This window comes from Coregonus clupeaformis, unplaced genomic scaffold (assembly GCF_020615455.1).
Source record: "Coregonus clupeaformis isolate EN_2021a unplaced genomic scaffold, ASM2061545v1 scaf0724, whole genome shotgun sequence".
Taxonomy (NCBI): domain Eukaryota; kingdom Metazoa; phylum Chordata; class Actinopteri; order Salmoniformes; family Salmonidae; genus Coregonus; species Coregonus clupeaformis.
The window spans coordinates 228989-255942 of record NW_025534179.1 but is presented as its reverse complement, the minus strand read 5'-3'; the positions used below and the strand labels follow the sequence as shown (position 1 = coordinate 255942).

At 44.7% G+C, this 26954-nt stretch overlaps 1 protein-coding gene across 1 annotated transcript in view; it reads left to right on the top strand.

Moving 5' to 3' along the window:
- Positions 1-1999: 1999 nt before the first annotated feature.
- The window catches only part of LOC121533097 (regulating synaptic membrane exocytosis protein 1-like), a 78026-nt gene continuing 53071 nt past the window's right edge, over positions 2000-26954 (top strand). The window contains 3 exon segments of the mRNA XM_045216495.1: positions 2000-2270; positions 2272-2400; positions 26189-26405. Coding sequence (XP_045072430.1) covers positions 2230-2270; positions 2272-2400; positions 26189-26405 — 387 coding nt within the window. The 5' untranslated portion in view covers positions 2000-2229.

Genomic DNA, 26954 nt, shown 5'->3' with positions numbered 1-26954 from the left:
TAAGTATGATAATTGGACATTGTGCATGGGTTGTCTATGGCTGCTTAGTGTTTCCAACATATGATTGTAGCCTAGGTTATGATTATGAAATGATGATGTTTACACTGCAGTTGTCTCCTTAGACATGACTGACTCATGGTATTGAAATATATTACATCACGTTGATGCATCATGAAATAACCCATGTGTGTGTAGGAGTTTAAGCACTGGCATAATGTAGCCAACATCATTATGTAATGCAAGTGTGTTTTCTGTTCTTTGTGAGCTATTGTCAGATTAAGATAAATAACAGGTGATATGACATGGCAATAGTTGATGTTTTCCCTCATTTTTCAAACCACCACCACCAACAAATACCAACCCTGTTCTCAATTAAAATTCTCTATTCTCTATTCTATTCCATTTCTGAGGGCTATTCTACAAAACGATGCTATGAGAATGAAACCTGAAACCAATAGCCATCTCCATTATATAGGTTACAGCCAGAGGCAAAAAAAATATCCAGTTCAGACTGGTAGTAGTCACGACCTAAATTATGACAAAATTCTGCACCACTGGTAGTTGACGTCAATACAGTACAGTCACTTCCTCGGTGACGTAATCGAACGGACTCTGTCGGTAGTATTGCCATCTGGTGGATGGACTACGACTCGAGCCCCGTAACATTACGTCATTGGGAAGGAACCGATGCCAGCGTTTGGGTCTGGGTTTGAATACAAACGAATTGGATGGATAGCCGACCATTAGAACTGATACTCGACAGCAACAACTTGAGCTACAATTAATACGCATTTAGGCTACAGTAAACACTTAAATAACTACTCAATATGCTTCAGGCGTTTTATGTAGAGTTTTGGGGAATCTTGTCACTAAGAATGTTTCAAATTAATTGAGTGTGCTCCATTGATAATGGGAAAATAGTCGCACAGTCAGCAAAACAGCGTAGGGGTTTTGACTTCCGTTCATTGACGTTTATGTAAATTCTGCTGTATAGACTAGCCTATATCATGGTCATCATGTATTTTTTAGTTTAATATATTTCAAAAGGCAAGGGCTCGACAACGAAGTGAATGGCTAGATAGCAAAAACTAGCATTAGCTGATTTAAAACTGTTGCAGTTATGATACTTGTGAGCTGTGCGTAAATGTCGCTGTCCATGGTGCTGAAATGTTTATTTTCTATTTTTAGCGTGACTGAAAAACGCATTGCAGGATGTCCATTGTACTGATCCTATTTTATTGACAATCAAATATGTTATTCGATTCTACTGATACACACTGTATGTTCATCCAGCTATGTATTATTTTGAATATTGTTTGAAATATAGTTGGTAAGAGTGATTGTCATTTGCATCTCTGACACAACCTGCAGGAATCGAACTGAACGTTGATAAAGTCTAGGACATTGAACTCTCGGACAGAACCCAGTTTAGCCTTTCCCGTGGATCAATATTTTACAGAAGCCTATAACGGTCAATTAACGTTGGAGCTATAACGATGGGAACGCGCACTATTTTTGGTTAATATTTGCAGGTGTGTGTGTGTGGTGCCAGCCAGGGAGGCGCGACTCCTGAAACATGTGAGGTTAGAAAAAGGGTTGTTCTTGCATGTGGTGAGAGAGAGAGAGACCCATTCTCAAATTCGTAAAGGCGCGTGCACAACCATAAGGAAGGAAGATGCGAGCTCTAGGGGGCTGCATTCCCATTGACTGTTCCATCTCCCTGTCAGTGGCAGCAACATTAGCAGTGCCGAGGCGGTGGCAGCACTGAGAGAGAGAGCGAGCGAGAGAGAGATAGGAACGCAACACACGGACTTTACCGTCGTCCAACTCCACCGAGCCCGTGTCCGGTGGCGCGAGGGGATCACAGCTCAAGGCCAGTCCATCCGGAGGGTCCCTCGGCTTGCTTGTGTCAACTCTTGGCGTGGAGATGGGCTTCCCGTAAAACCGGCGGTGGTGGAGGGGAGAGGCGGGCCGGCGGGGGGTGGGGGAGCAGCGAGAGACGAGAGAGAGAGGAGGTGGAGGAAAAAAAGCCGAGGAGGACGAGAAACAAAAGCACAACCGTGGGTGCCTGCAACAACCATGAGCAGAGGCGGCTTGCCCTATTCACCAGAGCTGCTGCTCTACCCGTGGACTATGTCGTGAGGTGTGGCTCGCAACGCTAAGCAGCAGGGATTTCTGTCAGTCGAAACGACAGTAACACGCCAAGGAGGGGTGCTGCTGGAGGAAAAGATGTCGTCCGCCTCGGTGGGGCCCCCAGGGCGGCCCTCGCCCACCCACCGCGCCGCCGACCGTGCCCGAACTGCCGGACCTCAGCCATCTCACCGAGGAGGAGAGGAAAATTATCATGGCCGTGATGGATCGGCAGAAGGAGGAAGAGGAGAAAGAGGAAGCCGTGTTAAAGTAAGGGCTACATTTCCCTTTCCCTGAACGGTGGTCGGTGGAACCCCGAACGCACCACTAGCAAACGCAACACCCCCATTCACGAGCGAGGTGTCTGTGTCCAGAAGGCAGACGCACGAGCAGCCATCCGCCACCTATTAGTCCCAATATGTTACCAATATGCCTGTCGTTTGCCATTGTAGTCACACTTCACACCCATTCAACCACCACAACCCGTTGCACCCCCTATTGTTCCTTAATACTGGGCTATAATATCCATATAGCCTACAGATGTTATAGCCGATGCTAACGGCGTTCCCTTGCTTGCCACGGACATGGTATGAATAATTCACACCAGGTGGGCTACTGGGGGTTCGTTTTGGGGTTCGGCTATTCATTAAAAAAATCCCAATTTATAGGCCTGTCAATGCTTTAGCTTTGCTCTCAAATCCATTGTAGGCTATGCGCTCTTCTCCAAAGCCCCCATAAGGAATGTCATGTGTAGCCTAGGGTATATGCTTGTGTGGACATAGCCTACAAGGTGAATAGCTAATCAAGGTAGCCTCGTCGTGACAGTGGATAGTGATGGAGGTGGTCATTGATAAGGACGGGAAAACAGGGTCAAACAAGATACAGGTGTAGCCTAGCGCGGGTGGCCGAGGAGGGGAGACGGGTTGTACCAGTGGGGAGCACTGGATGAATCATGCCACAGGACTGCGTGCCCCCCTCCCTCCCTGAATCTTTCCATCTCTTCCTCATCTCCCAACGTATATTTTTTGTTGCTTTGACACGGCCGCGTACACAACCGATATCACCACCTTACCGAAGGAGCTTGGTGGCTGGTTAGGCTTGGTAGCTGTCCTTAACACGACATCAACGGTGTGCAAGATATCGAACTGTTGCTGTTTATGTCACCTGTTGCTGTTTATGTCACCGTCGTAGTCCAACGAGATGATGGTGACATTAAAACTCTAATGATCCTTCATGGCGAGCCTGGCACAAACCATTCGTTTTTTTATGCCCGACAATCGTGATACACCGGTGTGGTGCCATATTCTTCTACCCTCGGTGATGAGTGGGTGTGGTTGCACTGGTTGGAAATCTCACCATGTGATGTAAGGCCGGGCATTCGATCTAAGAATTATAGGGGGAATTGAAGCTCGACCAGTTATAGCCAATATCTGGTTTCAAAACATCTCAAACCAGTATCAATTCAACTGATATCGAATTAATCAGTTATTAGGCTGATTTTATTCTGAAAACGTGTATGCAGCGTGAAGGTACCGTGCGCGTCTCATGTGTTCAGCTCTCCGTCCACCGTAGCCCTAAACATCGATTCTGTGCTCCTTCCCCGGTGAACGGATGTATAGGTTATTCTTTGGTTTTCCCACCGGTCAGTTCCCAACGCAATGTAATGACGTGGATGAGAGTCACGTATATAATTGTGAATAAGACCATCTTAACAACGAGATCTTATGGGAATAGGGAACATCCATATTGCACTATATGACTCGTGCTGTGTTACAAATATTCACTTTGCTCATCCTCACCGAAGTCTCAATCAAGTCGAATTTCCAACAGCCTAGTCAATGTGCTTTATGACGTCCTTGTTTGCTGCAATTACATTGTATGGTTTAATTTCCTGGTTGAAATCTAGGGAGCCAGGGCTGGAGCTATCTTGTGCCTCAGGAGAGGAAGTGATGTGTTTAATGTTCCATGAGACTTGAGCCATCCACAGCTTCTGTAAATAATGCCCTCATCATTTAGCCAATCATTTATATGATGATCCACCCACACCCAAAGGTCATGGCCAGTTGCTGTGCTGTTGCTGTGGCTCTGTGTGCACAGTTGCACACTATTCCCTTTGAATTGTGAGAAGCTGTCATGTGCTGGCGGCTCTCAAGTCAAGGCCTGGATGTAGTGGCTCAGTGCTTCCAAGAGAAATGGTATAGAATCACAATAGCCTTGTGTCTGGAATGTTTATGGCATGTGGTATAATAGGGAATAGAGAGGAAGTGTGTGTGACAGAGAGACAGAGAGAGAGTGAAAGAGACAGAAAGAAAGAGAGTGAGAGAGACTGGGGCTGTATGTGAACTTTCCATAGATGCATTGAGGATACACACATTACTCAGACACGCAACATCAAAACCCTTCCCACTGGGCAATTCAACGTCTATTCCACGTTGGTTCAATGTCATTTCATTGAAATAATGTGGAAACAACGTTGATTCAACCAGTGTGTGGCTAGTGGGTTATTGCACATCATTACTAAACTCATATATTTACATTGAGCATTAAACTTCTAATACAGTATAGTAGTATGGCATTGTGATCAGGGTCTTTTGAATAGACAGGGCAAGCATTAGGCCTATGGGCCCACATTCTTGGCATTCGGCCATAGATGTAGGCTACATCTAACAAAGGACTTTCCCCATTCACTTCAGCTCAGTGAACGTTCCGATGAACAATTAACAATGTAGCACATGATTATTACACATGCAATAGATGATATCAAGCTAGTCTGTCGTGACAATGATATAGCATGGCCACACAGGCCCTCCCGACTGTTCTGGGTGGTATTCATTAGACACCAAACTGAAGAAAATGGACTGAAATGGGGAGGGACTACCTGAACTTGTCCAATAAGAAATAGTCATTTTTTTCCCTCTTTGCTACGGTGTGCACTAATGAATATGACCCAGGTGTTCTTCTGGTACCTGGGAGCTAAGCAGCTGGTGGTGATAAGCTGATAGGCTGCCTAGGTTCCTGTATCTCACCACCTCCACCTCCGTAATGGGAGAGGCCAGTGTGTCCAGGTCTGTTGCCTAGCCCAGAGGCCTCATCCTGGGCTAATCATTACCCCCTAGGCCAGCCTGTGGGAACAGAGCACCTGGAGCTCCTGGTCTTACTACTGGTGTTGCTGTATCTGTACCATGGGTGATTCATCTCTGCAGGTGTTGTTGCAGCAGATGCAGCAGGTGAAGAAAGATGACGTGGTCTATTGACTTTCTCTATCCTGTCCTATGTAAAAGATGTCAAAGGAGGTGTGAAATGAGGAACTTCACACTATGTTGATGTGTAAGTCCGTGACTTTCCTCTGAATCAGGGTGTTGGACACATGGCTGAAGAACGATGATATTACTGGACACTATAGACAAGGTTGAGAGTGCAGTGGGAGTGCTGAACACCATTCTAACACGCTAATAAGCAGGACTGAACTGAACACTGAACTAGCATGCTCAAAGAATGTACAGCATTTAGCAATGATGCTAACTCGCTAAGTGCCATAAAATACAGACAGGCCTGTATTGGTACACCCCAATGTTCCTCTTTTCCCTCCACTGAACACTGCAGCGAGGTTAGCTACTGCCCCAACGTGGTCAAACAACCCGCTAACTAAACAGGAAATGTCCCCCTTAGAGCATTTGAGGTTTCCGTTAAGTAAATATAGAAACCCCTTTCAAATATTGATGAGTTTAAAGAGGTTGTAGAGTTTCTTAGAGGGGTGTATGAAGCAGAGGGAGAGAGATGGAGAGGAAGAGCCCTCATCATCAAAGATGGTGGAAGAGAGGAAGCCTCTAGCGTATAGTGGACAGAAGGATTTGGAGGGTTTAGGATTAGAGGGGTACCTAGGAGAGCGCACGTGTACACACACACACACACACACAGTGCCAATCTCTGCTTCACAGGGCTCCTGAGGGCCCCCAGGGCACAGAGTGCATCAGAAGGCCATGCAGGCATCACCTCATCACTCATTGTTAGACAGGTATACAAGGGCAAGACGTGTAGCTGAGGTTAGTGTGGAGGGCAGTGATGGGAAAGGATGTCTGGAAGATCTAATAGTTTTCCCCTCTTTGTTGAGGCTACAATGACCTAAAAGCTTTTGTGTAGGAGACAGTCACTTGCAAATACACATAAAACACATTCACATACATGTAGAAGTCTCTCAAATATGCACATGCTCTGTGTACACCGTCCCACCCACCTAACACACTAACCCACTATGTGTGTATCCACAGCAGTGTCAGCTGCAGAGCTGGGAGGGCTGTGATGTGATTAATGATTGACAGACAGGGTCGGTGGCTGATGTTGACGTGGAGCGGGTGTCAGACCTGGTGGTTCTACCCCGGGGGCTGCTGGGGGTTAGCTATGCCCTCCCTGGGCATATTATGGCTTTTGTCAGCTTCTGACTGGCACACACCGACGCATGCGTGCACACACACACACACACACACACACACACACACACACACACACACACACACACACACACACACACACACACACACACACACACACACACACACACACAGCTAGTGATTCTATGGAACTGAGACACATGGTGTGTGTTTGTTCCAGACTGCATACTCAGCTACCATGATAACATACACTACCGATCAAAAGTTTGGGGTCACTTAGACATTTCCTTGTTTTCCACGAAAACATACATGAAATGAGTTTGAATAGGAAATATAGCAAAATGAATAGGAAATGTAGTCATTGACAAGGTTAGAAATAATGATTTTTAATTGAAATAATAATTGTGTCCTTCAAACTTTGCTTTCGTCAAAGAATCCTCCATTTGCAGCAATTACAGCCTTGCAGACCTTTGGCATTCTAGTTGTCAATTTGTTGAGGTAATCTGAAGAGATTTCACCCCATGCTTCCTGAAGCACCTCCCACAAGTTGGATTGGCTTGTTGGGCAATTCTTACGTACCATCTCTCCCACAACAGCTCAATAGGGTTGACATCCGGTGACTGTGCTGGCCACTCCATTATAGACAGAATACCAGCTGACTGCTTCTTCCCTAAACAGTTCTTGCATAGTTTGGAGCTGTGCTTTGGGTTATTGTCCTGTTGTAGGAGGAAATTGGCTCCAATCAAGCGCCGTCCACAGGGTATGGCATGGCGTTGCAAAATGGAGTGATAGCCTTCCTTCTTCAAGATCCCTTTTACCCTGTACAAATCTCCCACTTTACCACCCCAGACCATCACATTGCCTCCAACATGCTTGACAGATAGAATCAAGCACTCCTCCAGCATCTTTTCATTTGGTCTGCGTCTCACAAATGTTCTTCTTTGTGATCCGAACACCTCAAACTTCGATTCGTCTGTCCATAACTATTTTTTCCAATCTTCCTCTGTCTATGTTTTTTAGCCCATCTTAATCATTTATTTTTATTGGACAGTCTGAGATATGGCTTTTTCTTTGCAACTCTAACTAGAAGGTCAGCATCCCGGAGTCGCCTCTTCACTGTTGACGTTGAGACTGGTGTTTTGCGGGTACTATTTAATGAAGCTGCCAGTTGAGGACATGTGAGGCGCCTGTTTCTCAAACTAGACACTCTAATGTATTTGTCCTCTTGCTCAGTTGTGCACCAGGGCCACCCACTCCTCTTTCCATTCTGGTTAGAGCCAGTTTGCGCTGTTCTGTGAAGGGAGTAGTACACAGCATTGTACGAGATCATCTGTTTCGTGGCAGTTTCTCGCATGGAATAGCCTTCATTTCTCAGAACAAGAATAGACTGACGAGTTTCAGAATAAAGTTCTTTGTTTCTGGCCATTTTGAGGCTGTAATCGAACCCACAATTGCTGATGCTCCAGATACTCAACTAGTCTCAAGAAGGCCAGTTTTATTGCTTCTTTAATCAGCACAACAGTTTTCAGCTGTGCTGACATAATTGCAAAAGGGTTTTCTAATGATCAATTAGCTTTTTAAAATGATAAACTTGGATTAGCAAACACAACGTGCCATTGGAACACAGGACTGATGGTTGCTGATAATGGGCCGCTGTACGCCTATGTAGATATTCCATTAAAAATCAGCCGTTTCCAGCTACAATAGTCATTTACAACATTAACAATGTCTACACTGTATTTCTGATCAATTTGATGTTATTTTAATGGAGAAAAAAAATGTTTTTCTTTCGAAAACAAGGACATTTCTAAGTGACCCCAAACTTTTGAACGGTAGTGTACATGTTGTGATACGTCCTGTGAATGGTCCCTGCTGTAATGATATCCAATGCTTAGATTCATCTCTGTATTTTATTATGAGTAGTAATGCTTATGATTAGTTATTGACTGTGTATTTTGTAACCCTCCTATAGTAATGACCTGGGCTCTGAGTTTCCTGGCCAAGTCATGCAGTTGTAATTATTTGTCCATGTGTGGGATCAGCACCAGCTGAAAGGGTTGCCATGACAACTCCTATTCCCTTCTGCCTTCTTATCTCCCCCTCTCTCTCTCCGTCCCACCTCCCTTTCCCCCCTTTTGTGTCTCAGTGTCTCTGGTGTTTCTGGCTGGTTACTCCTGCCTCCTTCTACCCCCCCAAAACAACCCCTTTGCACCCTCCTATTCCCCTCCTCTACCCTCCTGCTGTGTTTCAATGTCCCCATGTTTCTGGCTGGTTACTTTCCTCTTCCCAGCAATTAGCGCTGTTCTGCTGTGGAGCTTCCTCTGCAGGCTGGAGGGAGGTAACTGACCATGAGGGAGGGAGGGAGGGAGGGATGGAGGGAGGGAGGGAGGGAGAGAGAGAGAGAGAGAGAGAGAGAGAGAGAGAGAGAGAGAGAGAGAGATGGGGAAATGGAGAGAATGTGTGTGGAGATTTCTCTGTCTGGTTTTATTCTCACGGCTGGAGGGAATGGGGAGGATGTGTCCTTGGTGATGAACTCTGAACTCATCCTGACTTATGTAGGTCTCCTGTTTCTGCCTTTAACATTTATATTCTGGCACAAGGACTGTGAGTTATAGCGGCAGTATTCTATTTCATATAATTTTATATTGTTGACATGCATGACAGTTGGTTGGTGAATTGGGGATTTTCCATTAAACATGGGGTCACACATTAATTGGGTACAAAAACAGCCGTACCTCTTCAGGGATACATGCCCAGGAAGTCATGTGAAGCCAGGTTCTAAACACTAATATGGCCAGACACTCACAACACGTCCCCAAATCGTTCCTATGAGGGAAAAGAAACACCCTCTGTCTCTAGACATGAAAGTATATCCTCTCTTCTGATATCTTACAGTTAAAGTAAACACAAACTGCTATATTTTCTTAATCAGAGAGCTGAGGGTTTCAAGGTTTCCGGGAGAAAAATGTTAATGTCGAATTATGGAACAGCTCTGGAAATAGCTCACACTTGGAAGCAGCTTCCTGAAATATTTAAATATACATGTTGCTTGCTCTGGCTATGCTGTTGATGTCCCATATCTTTAACCTGTTTCAGTTTCCCCCCTGCTGTTGATTTTCTCCTAATTATAAGTGTATATTTATTGGGCTTGGCTTTGTTTGTATGTGTGAGTGTTTTTTATGTATATATACATTTTTCTTTTTTTTCTTTTTCTTTGGGGGGATAGATCAGCTTAATATTGCAGATAGATTGTAACTTCCATCAATGTAATTGTCTGCATCACTTCCAATCCCCATGTTTTTTTTATATATACTCCCCTTTATTACTTTTCAACCCCGCCATCCTTTCCCTACTTGGGGTAAATTAGTGAACAACAATGCCCAGGCCTCTACTTCCAGCCTATACTTACTATCTACACCTTATGGACACAGTCAATTTTACAATAATTCTATTTTATTTGTTTTTGCTCCTGAACTTCTTCTACTCTCAACCTCTCCGATCATTTTCATGATGTCCATCCGGTTTGCTTCTATATGCCATATCTTTCTAACTGTGCTCTTTGTATGTGTGAGTGTTTGTGTGTGTGAGTACTTGCATGCGTCCGTCAGTGGTTGTGTGTGTGTGTGTGTGTGTGTGTGTGAGTGCGTCTGTACGCATGTGTGTGTAGCTTGTCAATGCCTCAACGCTTATTATGAGAAGATCAAAACTACCTTGATGTGGTGTTTTGTCAACCAGATGCATTTCTAAGCTATTTGAACAGGGCCCCAGTCTTCTTCATAGAAACCTCCATTCTTGAAAGCTGGGGCCCTGTTCAAATAGTCAGCAACTTTTAGTATACACACCTGCATCTGGTTTGCAGCAAAATACTGTGAATCTCACTGCCAACACACACACACACACACACACACACACACACACACACACACACACACACTCACTATGGTTGATGCGTCTGTATTTAGTGGATGTTGGCTCTCACACAATCTTTTCTTTTAATTAGAATAACTCAGAGGCACTTGGGTGTAACTGAAACACCTGGAGGAACGATCATGGGTGGAAGGAGCGCACGTATGTGTATGAGTGTGTGTGAGTGAGAGAGAGAGTTGCATCAGTGTGTGTGTATGTGAGTTGTGTGTTTGTGTGTTTGAATGTGCATGTGTAGAATGTGTCAGTGTGTTTGTGTGCACGGCTGTCTTCTCAGTGGGGTGTCATTTTTCTTTGCAGCAAGCAGCTCAGGTGGAACTCGGCTGCATGTCAAGGAAAAGCTGCACATTCTGTTCATTTTGTCTCGCAAAGTTTTGTCTCCACAGCAAGTTTGGTGGAGCAATTATGACACTTTCAGGTTCATAATCACTGTAGAGTGTGTGTGTGTGTGTGTCAAGGTGTGTGTATGTATCAGGATCATGGAGTTCAAGGTGTGTATTTATGTATGTACTGTATGTACGTTATTTGTAGTTCAGTGTGTGTGTTCCCTCTATCTCTGGTGGGACAAGGCATCCTGCCTCTGTCTGTGTGGTTACACCTGGGCTCCACTGCAACCTGGTTAATCATTTTCTGTTCCACATACTCAGCTCCCCAGATATTTGGATAGATTATATCTTTGTTGTTGAGATACAGTTTATCTAAGGGAGGTGCATGTGAATAACATACACTCAGTGGCCAGTTTATTAGGGACACCACTTTGCCTCCAGAACAGCCATAATTCTTCGGGGCATGGAAACATTGCTCAATTGGTATCAAAAGACCTAACGTGTGCCAGGAAAACATTTCCCACACCATTACACCACCGCCACCAGCCTGTGCTGTTGACAACAGGCAGGATGGGGCCATGGACTCATGCAGCTTATGGCAAATCCTGACTCTGCCATCAGCATTACACAACAGGAACCATGATTCGTCGGACCAGATTTTTCCACTCCTCAATTGTCCAGTTTTGGAGATTGCGTGTCCACTGAAGCTGCTTCTTCTTCTTGTTACTGGTGTCAAATGTTGCATGTTCGAATCCAGAGATGGAAAACTGTTTTTGAGATTTTTGTTTTAAACCTATCCCAAACCATAACCCTTACCTTATCCATTCGGAGTTAATACCTAACCTTAAGATTTCTGAGGTAATGCCTAAACTTAACCCTAGCCTTAAAAATGCTTAGTTAATGCCTAAACTTAAAGGGGAATTTCACCAACGCTTGTTTTCCACATGTCTGAGGCATTTCTAGAACAGTAAGATGTGTTTCACACATAATTACCCAGGAGGAAGGCAGGTCAGGGCTTAGCGCGCTGAATGATGCACCCTATGATGGCTTCCGGTGTAATGATGGGGGGGCGAGATCTAAAAATGAATGTAGTCCTGCTTTGTGACATTTCGCAAAGGCTATATGTTACACTGATCGCACTATACATATATGTGGGTGTAGATATGGTTGTCCTTGTTTGATAGATCCATTGGACGTCTTTCAGCGATGTTCCTATCAGCGGATTCATTGCTAAATATACAAGCAGACACATTTTTTCCAGTCTCTGAAAGACTTCAACTTGTTTTGGGCGGTGCTTCATGCTCTGGCCCCCGTCCCACCCCCAAGGCAGGCTTTTTTTAAAAGGAGGCGGACACTAACAACAATCCTTTGGGCAAAACTGAAAGAACTGACCAGACACAATGGCTTCAAGTGAGTCCTCTCATCAACATGAATTCGACAATGGAGCATCTATTAACTTACATGGTGACATTCAACCATAGATGTTTAAACCGGAATACAGGGAAGATGATTCGAAACAAAGAGTTGGATTTAGCTAACGTTAGAAGCTCAGCTACAGCCGATGCCAGCACCAAGAGGGCAGATGACAAATACAGTGCCTAGCTAAGTAAGTTATTTTTCCTGCAAGACACCTAGATAACTTTAGTTATCTACTGAAACCCAAATTGTGTATTGCTGGCTAACATCCTACTATGTTAAAGTTGGGGGAAATCAAATTATTTTTCTCTTTGCTAACTTAGTTAGCTAGCTTCGTAGCTAACTAACTAAGTTAGCTAGCTAAACAACTACTGGTAGCCACATCGATTACTAAAAATAGAGGTTTTACAATCAGAGATATTTTGTATCTCGATTGTAAAACCTCTTCTCTTTTTAGTTGTAGATATAGCTAGCTATTAAACAACAAGCTACAATGTTACAACCAGCCACCTAAAGCTAGGTTTACCAGCTAACATTAGCACATGACTGGAGTTGGCTAGCTAGCTAGTTAGCCTGACGCCTGCTAACTTGTTATGCGCCAAGCCTTGTATTTGTAACTTGCTAGCAAACGTGAAACATCAACAACTGAAAATAATTTTACTAGCTAGCTAAGTAACATAATTGATGAGGGTTGACATTGGTTATGATTACGACCGTGGATGCATTTCAATCTCACAAATAGGCATGATAGGATTCCAAACAGATCACAAGTAAATCACAAGTATTGCATATCCAGTAAGCTAGCTAGCTAAGTTTATTTGCAAACAGTGAGGAGAAACAATAATATAACAATTTACTGTTGTAAATCTCTACAGTAAAAAATATCTGCCTACCTACCTAGGCTCATTTGTAGGGTCTGGTCACTGTGCAAAGGTTGAGGGTTATGCCCTATTTCTTTATATTAGGCTAGATATTGTTGTAAATGTAATCTCTGTGCCTGTGCACATGTATGCATGTTCAACTAGTCTACCCTAATGTTGATATTGTGCTGGCACGGGTCAACTGTTGTTCAAACTGTACAATAGAGTATAATTTTTGTTTAGTTTTTGGTCATACAGACAATACTGTGTGGTGCCTGGGCTTCTTCCTGGGTGTGGATTCTAGATACAGAAACATAACTCCTTTGCCTGCGTGTGTCATTTTAGCAGAACTGTATCCCGTGAACTGTATCCCTCTCGAGGGATTAGACATTATGCTGGATTTCAAACAGATGACTCATGAGGAGTTGAATGGCAGTTTGATCATGACAAGTATCAAGTATTCCCTGAACTTACTGTATGTTTCTTTGGAGTGGCAATCACAGTGGGTGCTCTGCTCAGAGGGTGCGCTTGCACCCGCACGCCCTGAGATGCCGGCAAGGCCCCGCCCCCGTCCCAAAGGGATATTCCAAGGGCGGGAAAAAACAAGCCCCACCCGACTCCCGGGCGGGCATGGAAGCGAGCGCACACATAACAACCAGGACCAGCACACACACCGCTCACAGCATGAAGCCAAACCACAAAACATAAATAACGAAAAGCAAAACATACAATAATCACATCCCCCCCCTCACCCCTGATTGGAGGACATTTACCCTGTACATTTCTGTATATACTTACTTCAACATTCATCAATTCCACCCTTCAGACAGCCACAGATCAACCCATCTTTCCCAATAAATCATCATTGTACCATTTCCTCTCGCAATACATCCCTCCATTCCCCCATGGTGTCTCACTAGGGACATATAACATTCCTGTTGAATAGCCAGTTCTCTTGAGTTAGCATTAAATAGTGTACACTCCCTTGTATTTTAGAATTGGACAAATAAACAAACATTCTTTGTATATCTGAATGTTTAACATCTGTACAGCTTATATAAATACCTTCTGTGAATCCATAAGGACAGACAAATTTCAAAGATTGATAGAAAATATCCATATTTATTTTATGTTGGTTTTACTTCAGGGCTCTCCAACCCTGATCCTAGAGAGCTACCGTCCTGTAGGTTTTCACTCCAACTCTAATCTAGCACACCTGATTCTAATAATTAGTTGGTTGATAAGCTGAACCAGGTTAGTTACAACTGGGGTTGGAGCGAAAACCCTACAGGAGTGGTAGCTCACCAGGAACAGGGTTGGTGACCCCTGTTCTACATGTTCTTATGCTTTGCCACACTGGCTGTATTAACACAGGCAGCCCAATTCTGATATTTTTTCCACTAACTGGTCTTAATCACATCAGATATTTTCACTGATCTGATTGGTCAAAAGACCAATTAGTGAAAAAAAATCAGAATTGGGCTGCCTGTGTAAACGCACCCATAGTCCTTTATCCGGCTTCAGTAAACTGGCAATTGTGTTCGGCATGGTGGGCTGGGGAAGCTGAGACTCATTGTGCTCATGGGGATGGGCTTGTCCTGTCTGCGGTGAACGGCCAGCTGGATAAGACTCTGCTGAAAGTGGTGTAGGGCTTCTTAACCACCAACTGTTTGGTCCTCTTGCAGAAGTTTTGCAGGTACTGCACGTCTCCTGGAAAGACATTGTTGTGGTGTTAGCATTTTACACTTATTGTGGAAGTGACATAGGGCAACACGCCTTTGTTGGTAAAGGTGTCAACCGAATGGGACCGGCTAGCGTATTGTTTAGGGACAATGAGAGGACATTGGGAGCTGCTTTTGAGAGGAAAGATCAGTCAACAAAGTGCATTTGTTTTGGTGAAAAGTCTTAGGAAGGCAGTTCTTACACAGTATGAATTGTTGTGTATGGGAGATTGAGGAGGAATGGCACTCAATTGCTCTCATACAACAATACATTACTGTCTAAGCACAACCAAAAACCCCTTCCTCATCTCAAAGTACTGTCTGTAAACCTCCCCTAGCCCATTGACAGATCATTCTTGTTAATAGTAGCCCTTTGCAGGGGAAGTTTGTAGACATGTCTTTGTATTGTGTTTTGAGAATCTGCAGAGAGAAGAATGAGGTGCTTGTGTCATTATTGTTGTGTCATTACTGTTGTGTCATTACTGTTGTAGATTTATACCTTTCAGTGTCCCTTGCTGGTTTCTGTCCCACAATCTTGTTGTGCTCCATAACTGCAAGGTGGGCACTGTGGAATGACTCCAGATAACCTGAGATTTACAAAAAGAAAAGTTAAAAAGAGAAGAGGGGTAGACTAAATTGATTACATGGTCTGGAAGATCCTCAGGCTACCTCTAACCACCTCTAACCCCATAACACAAACACAAACACAAACCATACAAACACTACCCAATTCATGTTTATACCATGCTTACTGTAAATTGAGCTATCTTAGCTGTCAGCTTGTAAATAATTTGGCCAACTTACCATAACCTTGTGCAGAGCTAGGGGTTGGAAGCGCATGTTGGTGGAATCAGTTTCGGTACCACCTATAACAAAATACAGAACAATACACAATTTAACCACCCCACTCATTGTATTGATCTCTATTAGACTGGCTAACTAAGCAAACCTAACATGCATATTTCAAAGTTGTCAGCTTGCTGTTAGTTAACTAGCGTCACTAAATTGGCAGCAAGATTATTAGCCAGCTGAGACTGGCTGAGAACCAACCATAGACAATTTATACACATTAATCATTGTTACCAACACACAGAGTGAGTTAGTTAAATCGACAATTCTATTTTTAGTAACGGTAACGGAGTGTTTTCCAGGCAAGGGTGGAATAGATGGCTACCAAATTGAAATACCAAATAAGAGTAATATTAACTAGCTTATGTTAGCTAACGTTAGTAAAAGTTAGAACAAACTAACATGTTTACTTTGCTGAAGGAAGCTACCAGTCTAGAAGTGACTACCATGGCATAAGCGAAATTGATTGACTTTGTGTATACCAAAATATAGCTATATGTTTTAGCTGATGGCTTTCAGAGTTCAATACAGGACTGTAACGTTAGCTAGCTAGCTAACTTACCCAGCTAGTCCAGCTAGGCTAACAAGCTAGCTAACATTAGGTTACCTCTAGTTGAGAATCTTCCATTTTGTTGTGAAGGAAAAAAATAAATAGTATCGCATCACTTCTCAGCTGTTGTCTAAATGGGATTCCCTATCAGTTCAGCCTGAAATCCTTCTGATAATCTTTGGTCACCGCATCATTCTTGACAGCCGCAAGTCAGGGGTGTATCCCTGGTAGGTAGAGCGGTGAAAGTTACCCCATTTTGTTGCTTGTTTGTAATTAGCACAACCAGGCACAGAACACCACACGGGCATGATGACAAACATTAGTGAAAAACAAACATTTTCAAAAAAATCTTGCCTAGAGAAGTTCTGAGATTACTGTGTGCTTGTTGTTCTAAGTAAACAACCCCATTATTCAAGTTTGTGGGCACACCCCTTCTACCTAGCGTGCGGTATCAGCATTCGCTATGAATGCCGGACTTTGTGGTTTACTATGAGCAGGCAAATACACAGGGAGTTGAAACTTCCCGATTCTACCAGTGAAATGAAAATGTGCGTGTTCTAGCTTGTGCCGTTCTGCATACCAATGTTGTACTGCGCCGTTATTTGCCTGTTTGTGGCCCGCCTGTTAGCTTGCACGATTTTTGCCATTCTCCTTCGACCTGTCATCAACGAGCTGTTTTCGCCCACAGGACTGCCGCTGACTGGATGTTTTTTGTTTGTCGCACCATTCTTGATAAAAACTAGACACTGTCGTGCGTGAAATGCCCAGGAGGCCGGCCGTTTCGGAGATACTGGAATCGGGCGATACCTGGCACCGACGATCATACCTCGCTCAAAGTCGCTTATGTCACTCGTTTTGCCCATTCTAACGTTCAATCGAACAGTAACTGAATGCCTCAATGCTTGTCTGCCTGCTTTATATAGCAAGCCACGGCCATGTGACTCACTGTCTGTAGGAGCTAGTGAACATACCTAATAAACTGGCCACTGAGTATAGATAGATAATGACTCCTGGTGGGTGGTTGGCAGCTTAGCCAGACCCCACCCCTTATCTTAATAATCTCCCAACCCTCACTTCCAATACAGTGGACCTTGTTGACATAAACAGTGTCTGCTCTAGAGATAATGCATAGATAATGGACAATTTTTCAGTAGATGATCAACATTGATATGAAGACAATTCCATATGACCTTTATATTCCTTAATATTATTACCTTAATATTATTATTATATTATTATATTCCCATTTGTCATCTCAGACTCCTCTCCTCTGTCTCCAGAGTGGGAGGGTGGAGAGACAGGAAGAGAGCAAGGAGAGAGAGGAGAGGGAAGAGAGGAAGGAGAGAGAGAGGGAGGAGAGAGATGGGCTTGGAACAGATGGTGAAATATGGAGAGAGCCCTCTTCATTTATTTAACACACTGACGAGAACACAACATTATGGAGAGAGGGAGGGAGAGAGAGACAGAGGGGGAGACAGAGAGATAGAGTGAGGAGGAAGATGCAGAGAGGCTTGCTGAGAGAGCAAATAGGATGGTTGGGAGGTGAAATAGTGTGTGAGAGTGACTGAAGAGGGAGAGGAGGAGTTGGAGATGGAGAGATGGGGTGAAAGAGGGACTCAGAGAGAGAGAGGAAGCGAGGATGTGACAGAGAAGGAGACAGAGGCAGGGGGATAAAGGGGAGAGTCAGGGATAGAGACAGAGTAAGAGGGAGAGAGAGAAAGAGAAAGATTAGAGAGAGATGAGAAAGACAGAGAAACAGCTAGAGAGTGAGTGAAAGATAGAGACGGATAAAGTTACAAGTCAGAGGGATAGAGACAGAAGCAGAGAGAGAGAGAGAGAGAGAGAGAGTGCTAGTGAGCATTGTGTTTAATGCTCCCAGAACTCAACAGCATGAAAGTTTAATGAGCAGGCATTCTGCTTGGGCTGCCCACGATTTCTGTGTGTGTGTGTGTGTGTGTGTGTGTGTGTGTGTGTGTGTGGGGGGGGGGTATTTCCACACGTGTGTTCACTCTATATGAGGGGTATTCTGACTATGCATTATATGTAATGTATATACATTGAGTGGACAAAACATAGACTGACCAGGTGAATCCAGGTGAAAGCTATGATCCCTTATTGATGTCACTTGTTAAATCCACTTATATCAGTGTAGATGAAGGGGAGGAGACAGGTTAAAGAATGATTTTTAAGCCTTGAGACAGTTGAGACATGGATTGTGAATGTGTGTCATTCAGAGTGTGAATGGGCAAGACAAAAGATTTAAGTGCCTTTGAATGGGGTATGGTAGCAGGTGCCAGGCCCCCCGGTTTGTGTCAAGTACTGCAACTCTGCTGGGTTTTTCACGCTCAACAGTTTCCCATGTGTATCAAGAATGGTCCACCACCCAAAGGACATCCAGCCCATTTGACACGACTGTACGAAGCATTGCAGTCAACATGGGCCTGCATCCCTGTGGAACGCTTTCAACACCTTGTAGAGTTCATGCCCCGACGAATTGAGGCTGTTCTGAGGGCAAAAGGGGGGTGCAACTCAATATTAGGAAGGTGTTATTAATGTTTTGTATATTCAGTGTACTGTTTATACTGGGTGTATTTTTACTTGTGTGTGTGATTTAAATCTCAATTGAGCTTTACAGTCTTTCCCCCCTGTAAAGTCAGAATTAGCTGCTGAATGGTATACTGTAGGCCTGGCCACAGGACATGAAGTGTGTACAGTACAGAATGAAGTGTGGGGAGGAAAGAGGAAATGGATTGTGGCCGAGGCAGGGTTAGAGTGAGGGGCAGTCATTACACTAGATCTACAAAGACTAATGGTTTACAGCACAGACAGAGGGGTGTGTGAGGTCAGAGTAGCTGTGTGTGTGTGTGTGTGCGTGTGTTAAAAGAGAGAGAGAGAATGGGATCTGGTAGGAATAACAGCAGGTGAGAGGAAGTGGATGAGACCATTTTTATCAATTACCATAGAATGACAGAGTGGATTTCACTATAAAAATGATAAGCAGGGGCAGACTGGCCATCTGGCATTTCAGGCAAATGCCAGATAGGCTGGTCCATTCTTTGCCTAGTGGGCCTGTCTAAGTTGAGTTTTTAGCACAAAATTATAATTATCTGGCTAGTAATGGTGGCCTCAATCAATACAATGGGCTGGTGTGGGGACCTCAAGCAATACAATGGGTTGATGTGGGGGCCTCAATCAATACAATGGGTTGATGTGGGGGCCTCAAGCAATACAATGGGCTGATCTGGGGGCCTCAAGTAATAAAAATGGGCTGGTTTGGGGGCCTCAAGTAATAAAATGGGCTGGTGTGGGGGCCTCAATCAATACAATGGGTTGATCTGGGGGCCTCAAGTAATAAAATGGGCTGATGTGGGGGCCTAAATCAATACAAAGGGCTGATCTGGGGGCCTCAAGTAATAAAATGGGCTGGTGTGGGGGCCTCAAGTAATAAAATGGGCTGGTGTGGGGGGCCTCAATCAATACAATGGGCTGATCTGGGGCCTCAAGTAATAAAATGGGCTGGTGTGGGGGCCTCAAGCAATACAGCAATACAATGGGCTGATCTGGGGGCCTCAAGTAATAAAATGGGCTGGTGTGGGGGCCTCAAGCAATACAATGGGCTGATGTGGGGTCTCAAGTAATAAAATGGGCTGGTGTGGGGGCCTCAAGCAATACAATGGGCGGATCTGGGGGCCTCAAGTAATACAATGGGCTGGTGTGGGGGGCCTCAATCAATACAATGGGCTGATCTGGGGGCCTCAAGTAATAAAATGGGCTGGTGTGGGGGCCTCAAGCAATACAGCAATACAATGGGCTGATCTGGGGGCCTCAAGTAATAAAATGGGCTGATGTTGGGGCCTCAAGTAAGAAAATGGGCTGGTGTGGGGGCCTCAAGCAATACAATGGGCTGGTGTGGGGACCTCAAGCTATACAATGGGCTGATGTGGGGGCCTCAAGTAATAAAATGGGCTGATGTGGGGGCCTCGATGGAAACAAAGGTCTGGTGTGTTAGAAAAGCAAGAGCCAATTTCTGGTCCAAGCCGCCCCTGATGATAAGAGAGAGGATGGAGGGAGAGAGAATGGAGGAAGGAGAGATAGAGGAGAGAGGAAAGAGAGACATCTGATAGAGAGCTAGAAAGGAAGAGAGAGAGAAATAGTACAGAGGGAAAATCAGTGAGACACTCAGCCACAGGAGAGAGATGAGAGAGTTATAGAGATAGGCACAGGTAAAAAGAGAGGGAGAGCTAAAGCGATAGACTCAAGGAGACAGAGGGAAAAAAAGAGGAGTCCATGCCAAAAAGGCACTCTGGTCTATAAATACAGAGTGAAACACTCACAACATCAATAACAGCCCTGTCAACATCCTAACGTTCTTTAACGTTGGCCCAGGGATCGCATTGGATTGGTCGGTCTCATGGGGCGAGGTCTCCCTGACGTGCTGTATTGGTCTGTTTACCGGAGTGATCTGCCAACCTGCGCCTCCATCCCCCCCTCTCTCTTCCCTCCATCCTCATCTCCTCCTCCTACTCTCCTGTCTTCCACTCCACTCCCCTGACTGTCTGTTTACCAGGGTGAAACTGCAACCCCTGTGCCCCCCATCCTCTTCTCTCCATCTCTCCATCCTTTAATCTCCCTCTCGTCCTACTCTCCTGTCTTCCCCTCTACTCTCAAGAGGTTATTTATAGAATGACTCCGGATGCATCTCTCCTCCTCTCCTCTCCTCCGCTGCTTTAGGCCCACGCTGGTTTCCGTCTTGGGCAAGGTTTCTCTGTTCTTTTTTTCTTTCATTCCATTCCTCTCTTTCTGTCTGTGTCTGTCTCCTGTTTTCTCAATGGGTTGATGGATTCAAGGGACACTGCACCTTTTTGATATTTTCCTTCCCTTTGGATCTCTGGATCTTTACTTTTGCTTTAACTTCCACACAACCAGTCACACCTCTATTCCTCAAAAGCAGTCTGTATCAATTACATCATCAATTACATCAGCTTGATCTCTAATGACCGTGTCCATGGCGAGGTCAAAGGTCAGGGAGGTCAGGGGTGGGGGTGTGTGTGCATCTCGTCCATTGCCCACGGCTAGAGAGAGACGGTCTGTTTTCTCATCCTGTCAGACTGAGGAAGCCTGCTAGGTATTAGTCTGGAGAATCAGCTGACGGGACAGAAATAGTACCCACCCCCTTCTCCTCTTCCTCCTCCTCACACACACGCACGCACACACGCACACACACACACACACACACACACACACACACACACACACACACAAAGATGCTTACACACACACACATATATACACACACACAAACACACACACCACCCCATTCTTCCGGCAATGTATTCATAGCAGCGCTAATTAACAACTCCTCGCCATGGATAAATGGCGAGCGAAAGAGAGACAGAAGGAGAGAGAGAGAGAGAGAGAGGGAGAGACAGAAAGAGAGAGGGAGAGACAGAAGGAGAGAGGGACTCCTTCGACATGGAGAACTGAATAAAGAAGGCCCCAGGCGCAAACACAGCCATGTGCATGTGCATGCTTGTGTGTGTGTATGTGTGTGTGTATGTGTGTGTGTGTGTGTGTGTGTGTGTGTGTGTGTGTGTGTGTGTGTGTGTGTGTATGTATGTAAATGTAAATGTAAATGTATGTGTGTGTCAGGGCTATGCCACATCTGGACTGTAGGTCCTCCTCTATGGCTAGGCTGCTGGATATGAGATTCCACTTTCATTGACCTAGACAGAGGCCAGCCAGCCAGTCCACTACAGTTAGCTGCCTCTAATAATCCACTATGACAGCCTCTGTCTAATAGCAGTGTGTGTGTGTGTGTGTGTGTGTGTGTGTGTGTAGTAGCTCCCTTGTGCCATCTCCAAGGCTGGCATAATGGGGGCAACAGCAATGCTTCCTGCACTCAGCATCCCTCCCAGGAGAGACAGGCATGTGACATGTGATGAGTTTGACTCCAGGATAGGAAGATCATTCCTGGATAGGATGTACAGGCCATGAACGATCAATGCAGTAACCTTTTCCCCTTTGGATGGATGTTTGGAATGCTGTAATAATGTATTTCTCTCTGGAGGGTTCAACAAGAGGGAGTTCAAAAGGAAGGAAGTTGGCTGGTTTAGTCATCAATAGCAAACTCAAAACTATGTAGACTGAATAGTCAATTGAACGTTTTTGAAGGTGAGCCTAGAGAAAAAGAGATGGTTGGAGTTGTGTGAGAGAGAGAGAGAGAGAGAGAGAGAGAGAGAGAGAGAGAGAGAGAGAGAGAGAGAGAGAGAGAGAGAGAGAGAGAGAGAGAGAGAGAGAGAGAGAGAGATAGTGTGTATGTGTCTGTCCCCGGTGTGCCGCTGGTGCCATATGCTGCCCACCCAGAATGCTCTGGGCCAGAGGGACCCCCAGCCAACCCAACAACCGTATCAGGCTACAAGGGGCTGCTTCCCAATTCCACACCCTTTTCCAGAAATGTGAACTTGCATACTCTCCGTACTGGATGTAAAAGCATATGATTGGCTGGAGGGAGTTTCACCATTGTTAAGTGAAGTCCATGTGACAAAGTGTGCAAGTTCACGCTTCCAGATAAGGGTGGATAATTGGGATGCAGCCATTGTTTCTGAAGCAATGTGCAAGCACATTCCTGTCCTCTATTCCCCCCATCACGGCGACCATATTGCACGGCCCCTCTCCTGGCCTGCTCACCATGTCTCCTTGTCCTCCTTTCCCTTGGCCAGGCTGACTCTACTGTGTGTTCATGGGTGAGTCTGCTCTCCACCATGGAGAGACGTGTCATCGACAGCATGCCTGGCGTTCACAGCTGTTCACAAATACTGCTTTCTGTGTAACTTCACTCCTTCACTGAATGCCTACCATGTGCTCCAGTTTATGCTTCAGAAACAATTTCATTTATTTATGGTTCGTACTCAAATAGTAGTTTTCTTTAATTAATTCAGTGCTTCAGGGGACCATGCATGCACATTGCTTTCCAAACAGAGTCTGGGTGGTGTGGTTTGGAATTGTCAAGTCAATTCACATTTTGATATAACTTCAGTGTTTATTATGTAATGTTCATTTCCCCCTGACAGATAAAAGTAAATCTGTTTTTTCCCTAAATTGACCCGGACGCTAACCCCTGCCTTTTAGAGAAAGATCAATCCCCTAGTCAGATAAAGCCTAGTTGGATGTACTGTCCTCTGTAAGAACACTAACAGCTGGTTCCCTGACACACCCTGACACCAGGGTGTTGACGCGGCAGTGTTTCCATGACTACAGGCCATGCACTCTCTGTTTTTGACAACTGTTCCCATGGCGCCGGTTGTTGACTCAAGCGCTGGACTTCGATTGGTCTGACAGATTCCACTCAAGGGTCAGAGGTCATTCAGTGCCACTGCCGACCAATGACATCGCTCACTTCGCTTTACTTCCTAGTTTGTCATGTAGATAGAGAGCATCGTTGACTTGAGCATCACCAACTGTACATATGTCTCAATGTGAAATGATGACAACAATGGATCATATTTCATATATCACAGATGCTGATTGATTTGAGGATTTCAATGAGTTTCGATTCCATTGATGCTTTGATGTAGAGCCTCAAGGTTATAATATGTTGAGAACAACCTTCAAACAGTCCTTCACACAGCTTTTGAACTTAAAAATAGATTGGTACATTAAGAAATGTACAAAGCAAACTGTTCTGAAACACATTAATGTGTAGTTTCTCATATCATTCAAACTTGATGACCTTTAAATCCTTAACTTTGAAGAGTGACTTTGTAGTGGTCATAGCAGCCTTATGTAGCATCAACATCACCTTGAAGGTGGTCATAGCAGTCTTATGTAGCAGCAACATCACCTTGAAGGTGGTCATAGCAGCCTTAGGTAGATGTTCACGTCATGGCATAATCTCTGTGGTATCACCTGGCCAACCTTTGTGTGTATTGTCACCTCTCTGGCCTATATCCAGTCTTGGGTAACGTCATTGTCACCTTGACATTCACGTCATGGCTTAATCTCGATGTGTGATGTCACCTGGCAAGCCAAGAACGTCCCAAGTCATTTCCCTGTTCCAGCTCCCCTGGGCCGCAGTCTGCTGTATGTCTGCTAGGCATGAGGACTGTAGACAGGGAGGCGTAGCATTAACTATACTTACCTGCTACTTCTACGGTCTTTCAGGAGACTTTCTGAAGTCTTTCTGGGGACTTTCAGTGTCATTCTTTGGACCTATGAAGAGGCTTTATGTGTGATATGTAAAGAGTTGTTTTGGAGTTTTCTGAAGAGTCTTCCTGTGGATGAATAAGGGATCTTTCCAGAAACTTCTATTCAGTCATTTCGAAGCCATTTTGAGAAAAGCTAAATAGCCATTTTGGGGGTATGAAAAGTCTTATCTAAATAGTCTTTCTGGCGACTTATAACGCTTCCTTTCTTGGATGCTATGAGCAGAACATGGTGGAAGACCGTTAAATGTTCAACGATTTCTACGACCCAGTTTTGTTGACGTCTGTTACACACTCTGAGGTCATTGACTATACACAAACAAGGACATGGCTGTATTCCGCAAAAACAGGTGACTTGTCTTATTCACTCGTATATTCATAATATGACATATTATCATAAGATTGCAATATTATTGTGATATGTCAGTCTCAGTTGGGTAAACACTCTCAATTATGTAAACGTCTCAGTTAGCATTCATTTGGTTTGGAAAATGTCCGGATTTTGTTATCTGAAGAGGGCAGGCACCTGGAATACAGTAAATCGAGTCATGTACTGGCATATTCCCTCCAGAAAATTGTTATGGTGTTTTGGGGTACATCCTGTCTTCCCTTGTCAGTCAGAAATTAATTATGCCAGGTGTCAGGGAAGTCTTTAATGGCTTGACTAGACAGACACCTTTGTCCTCTGGCTTTACTGAGGACAGGTCAGGACCAGTCTCATTAGTGTTACTGTCAATTAAGTTATCAGGTCTCTCTCTCTCACACACACATGCGAACATGACACACACGCACGCAGGCAGGCACACACAAACACACAAACACAAACACACACCAATTAAATAGACTGGCTGGGTCCCGTAAATGAGCGAACTCATATGCTAATGTCCTTTGACAATACTTTTGGGAGGGAAATGTGGGAAGGGTTTTCAGTTTTCACACGGACTGATTTGCAATTCTGAAATGCGTTATTTTGGTTCCTGGGAAAGCAGAGGCCGAGAGGGGGGGAAAGAGTGAGGAGTCTCGAGTTTGAGTTTTTTATGGTGTGATTTATTCACAGATGGATAGACACCTTTCATCTGGTGTTTTAATTGGTTCCTGACTGTTTCCCTGCAAACTTAAGTAATATAGTCATCCACACTTTCAGAACATGTTATTGAAACGACACTTTCAGAACATGTTATTGAAACGAGTGGTTGTTGATAGCTAGCATAACTAAATCTAACGTATTCACCATCATTATTATCTGCCCAGCTGTGAAAAACTTTTATGTGCATAAGGTCATTGCATATTTCCATTTTAGCTGTGACAACTTGATTACTTTTTCTTCCTTTTTGTCTCCCTAATATAATTTCACATTTCTCTCTCCATGTCTTTTACTCTCTCTCTCTCTCTCTCTCTCTCTCTCTCTCTCTCTCTCTCTCTGTCTCTCTCTCTCTCTCTCTCTCTCTCTCTCTCTCTCTCTCTCTGTCTCTCTCTCTCTCTCTCTCTCTGTCTGTCTGTCTGTCTGTCTGTCTGTCTGTCTGTCTGTCTGTCTGTCCGTATGACTGTCTGTCGTCTGCTGTCTGTCTGTCGTCTGTCTGTCTGTCTGTCTCTCTCTCTCTCTCTCTCTCTCTCTCTCTCTCTCTCTCTCTCTCTCTCTCTCTCTCTCTCTCTCTCTTCTCTCTCTCTGTCTGTCTGTCTGTCTGTCTGTCTGTCTGTCTCTGTCTGTTGCTCCTTTCTCTCTCTCTCTCTCTCTCTCTCTCTCAATGAAAACATAATAAACATATGAATAACTTCTCTCCTCCTCTCTCTCCTCCTCCTCCCTCCCTCCCTCCCTCTCTCAGGACGCTGCACCAGCAGTTTGAAAGTTATAAGGAGCAGGTGCGTCGCATCGGCGTGGAGACGCGGCGCCAGCAGCAGGGCCAGCACAAGGACGACGCCCCCACCTGCGGCATCTGCCGCAAGACCAAGTTCGCCGATGGCTGCGGACACCACTGCTCCTACTGCCAGACCAAATTCTGTGCCCGCTGCGGCGGACGCGTCTCCCTGCGCTCCAACAACGTGAGAAACCATTAAAAGCCTCCACCTCTTCTCCTTCCTCCACCCCTTCCCTCCATCTTCATTACCCCCCCTCATCCCTTCCCTTCGTTCATTTGTTTTGTCAAGATGGCTGCTTTTATGTTGTCTGTGTTGGCGGCTGGGGCTCTGTCACACTTTGGTTGGTCAAAGTGTATTGGAGTTGTTGTTGGAGCTTCAATCCATCCTCAGGTGTGTCACAGTTTAGCAAAATAGCGACCCTGTAATAGTAACCCTAGTAGTACCTAACATTTAGTGCTTTATACAGAATGGACAAAGCTGCCGACCAGAATCCCCATTCAGCATTTACAGTATCGGCACATACACTGCAGTTCCGCTCAATATCCCTGTAAATAAGACAGTCACACTCCCTAGAGCCAGAACCTTGTGAATGAAACAGCTTTGATTCTAGTTTACATAGTAATTCTAGTTCCCCAGTGCCAGAGGAAGCGTGCAGTATGACATGCGGTGGCTTCCATACTCACCACATGTGGGCGTTATTTTAAGCCCAAGTCCCGCTCCACCCCATGCCAT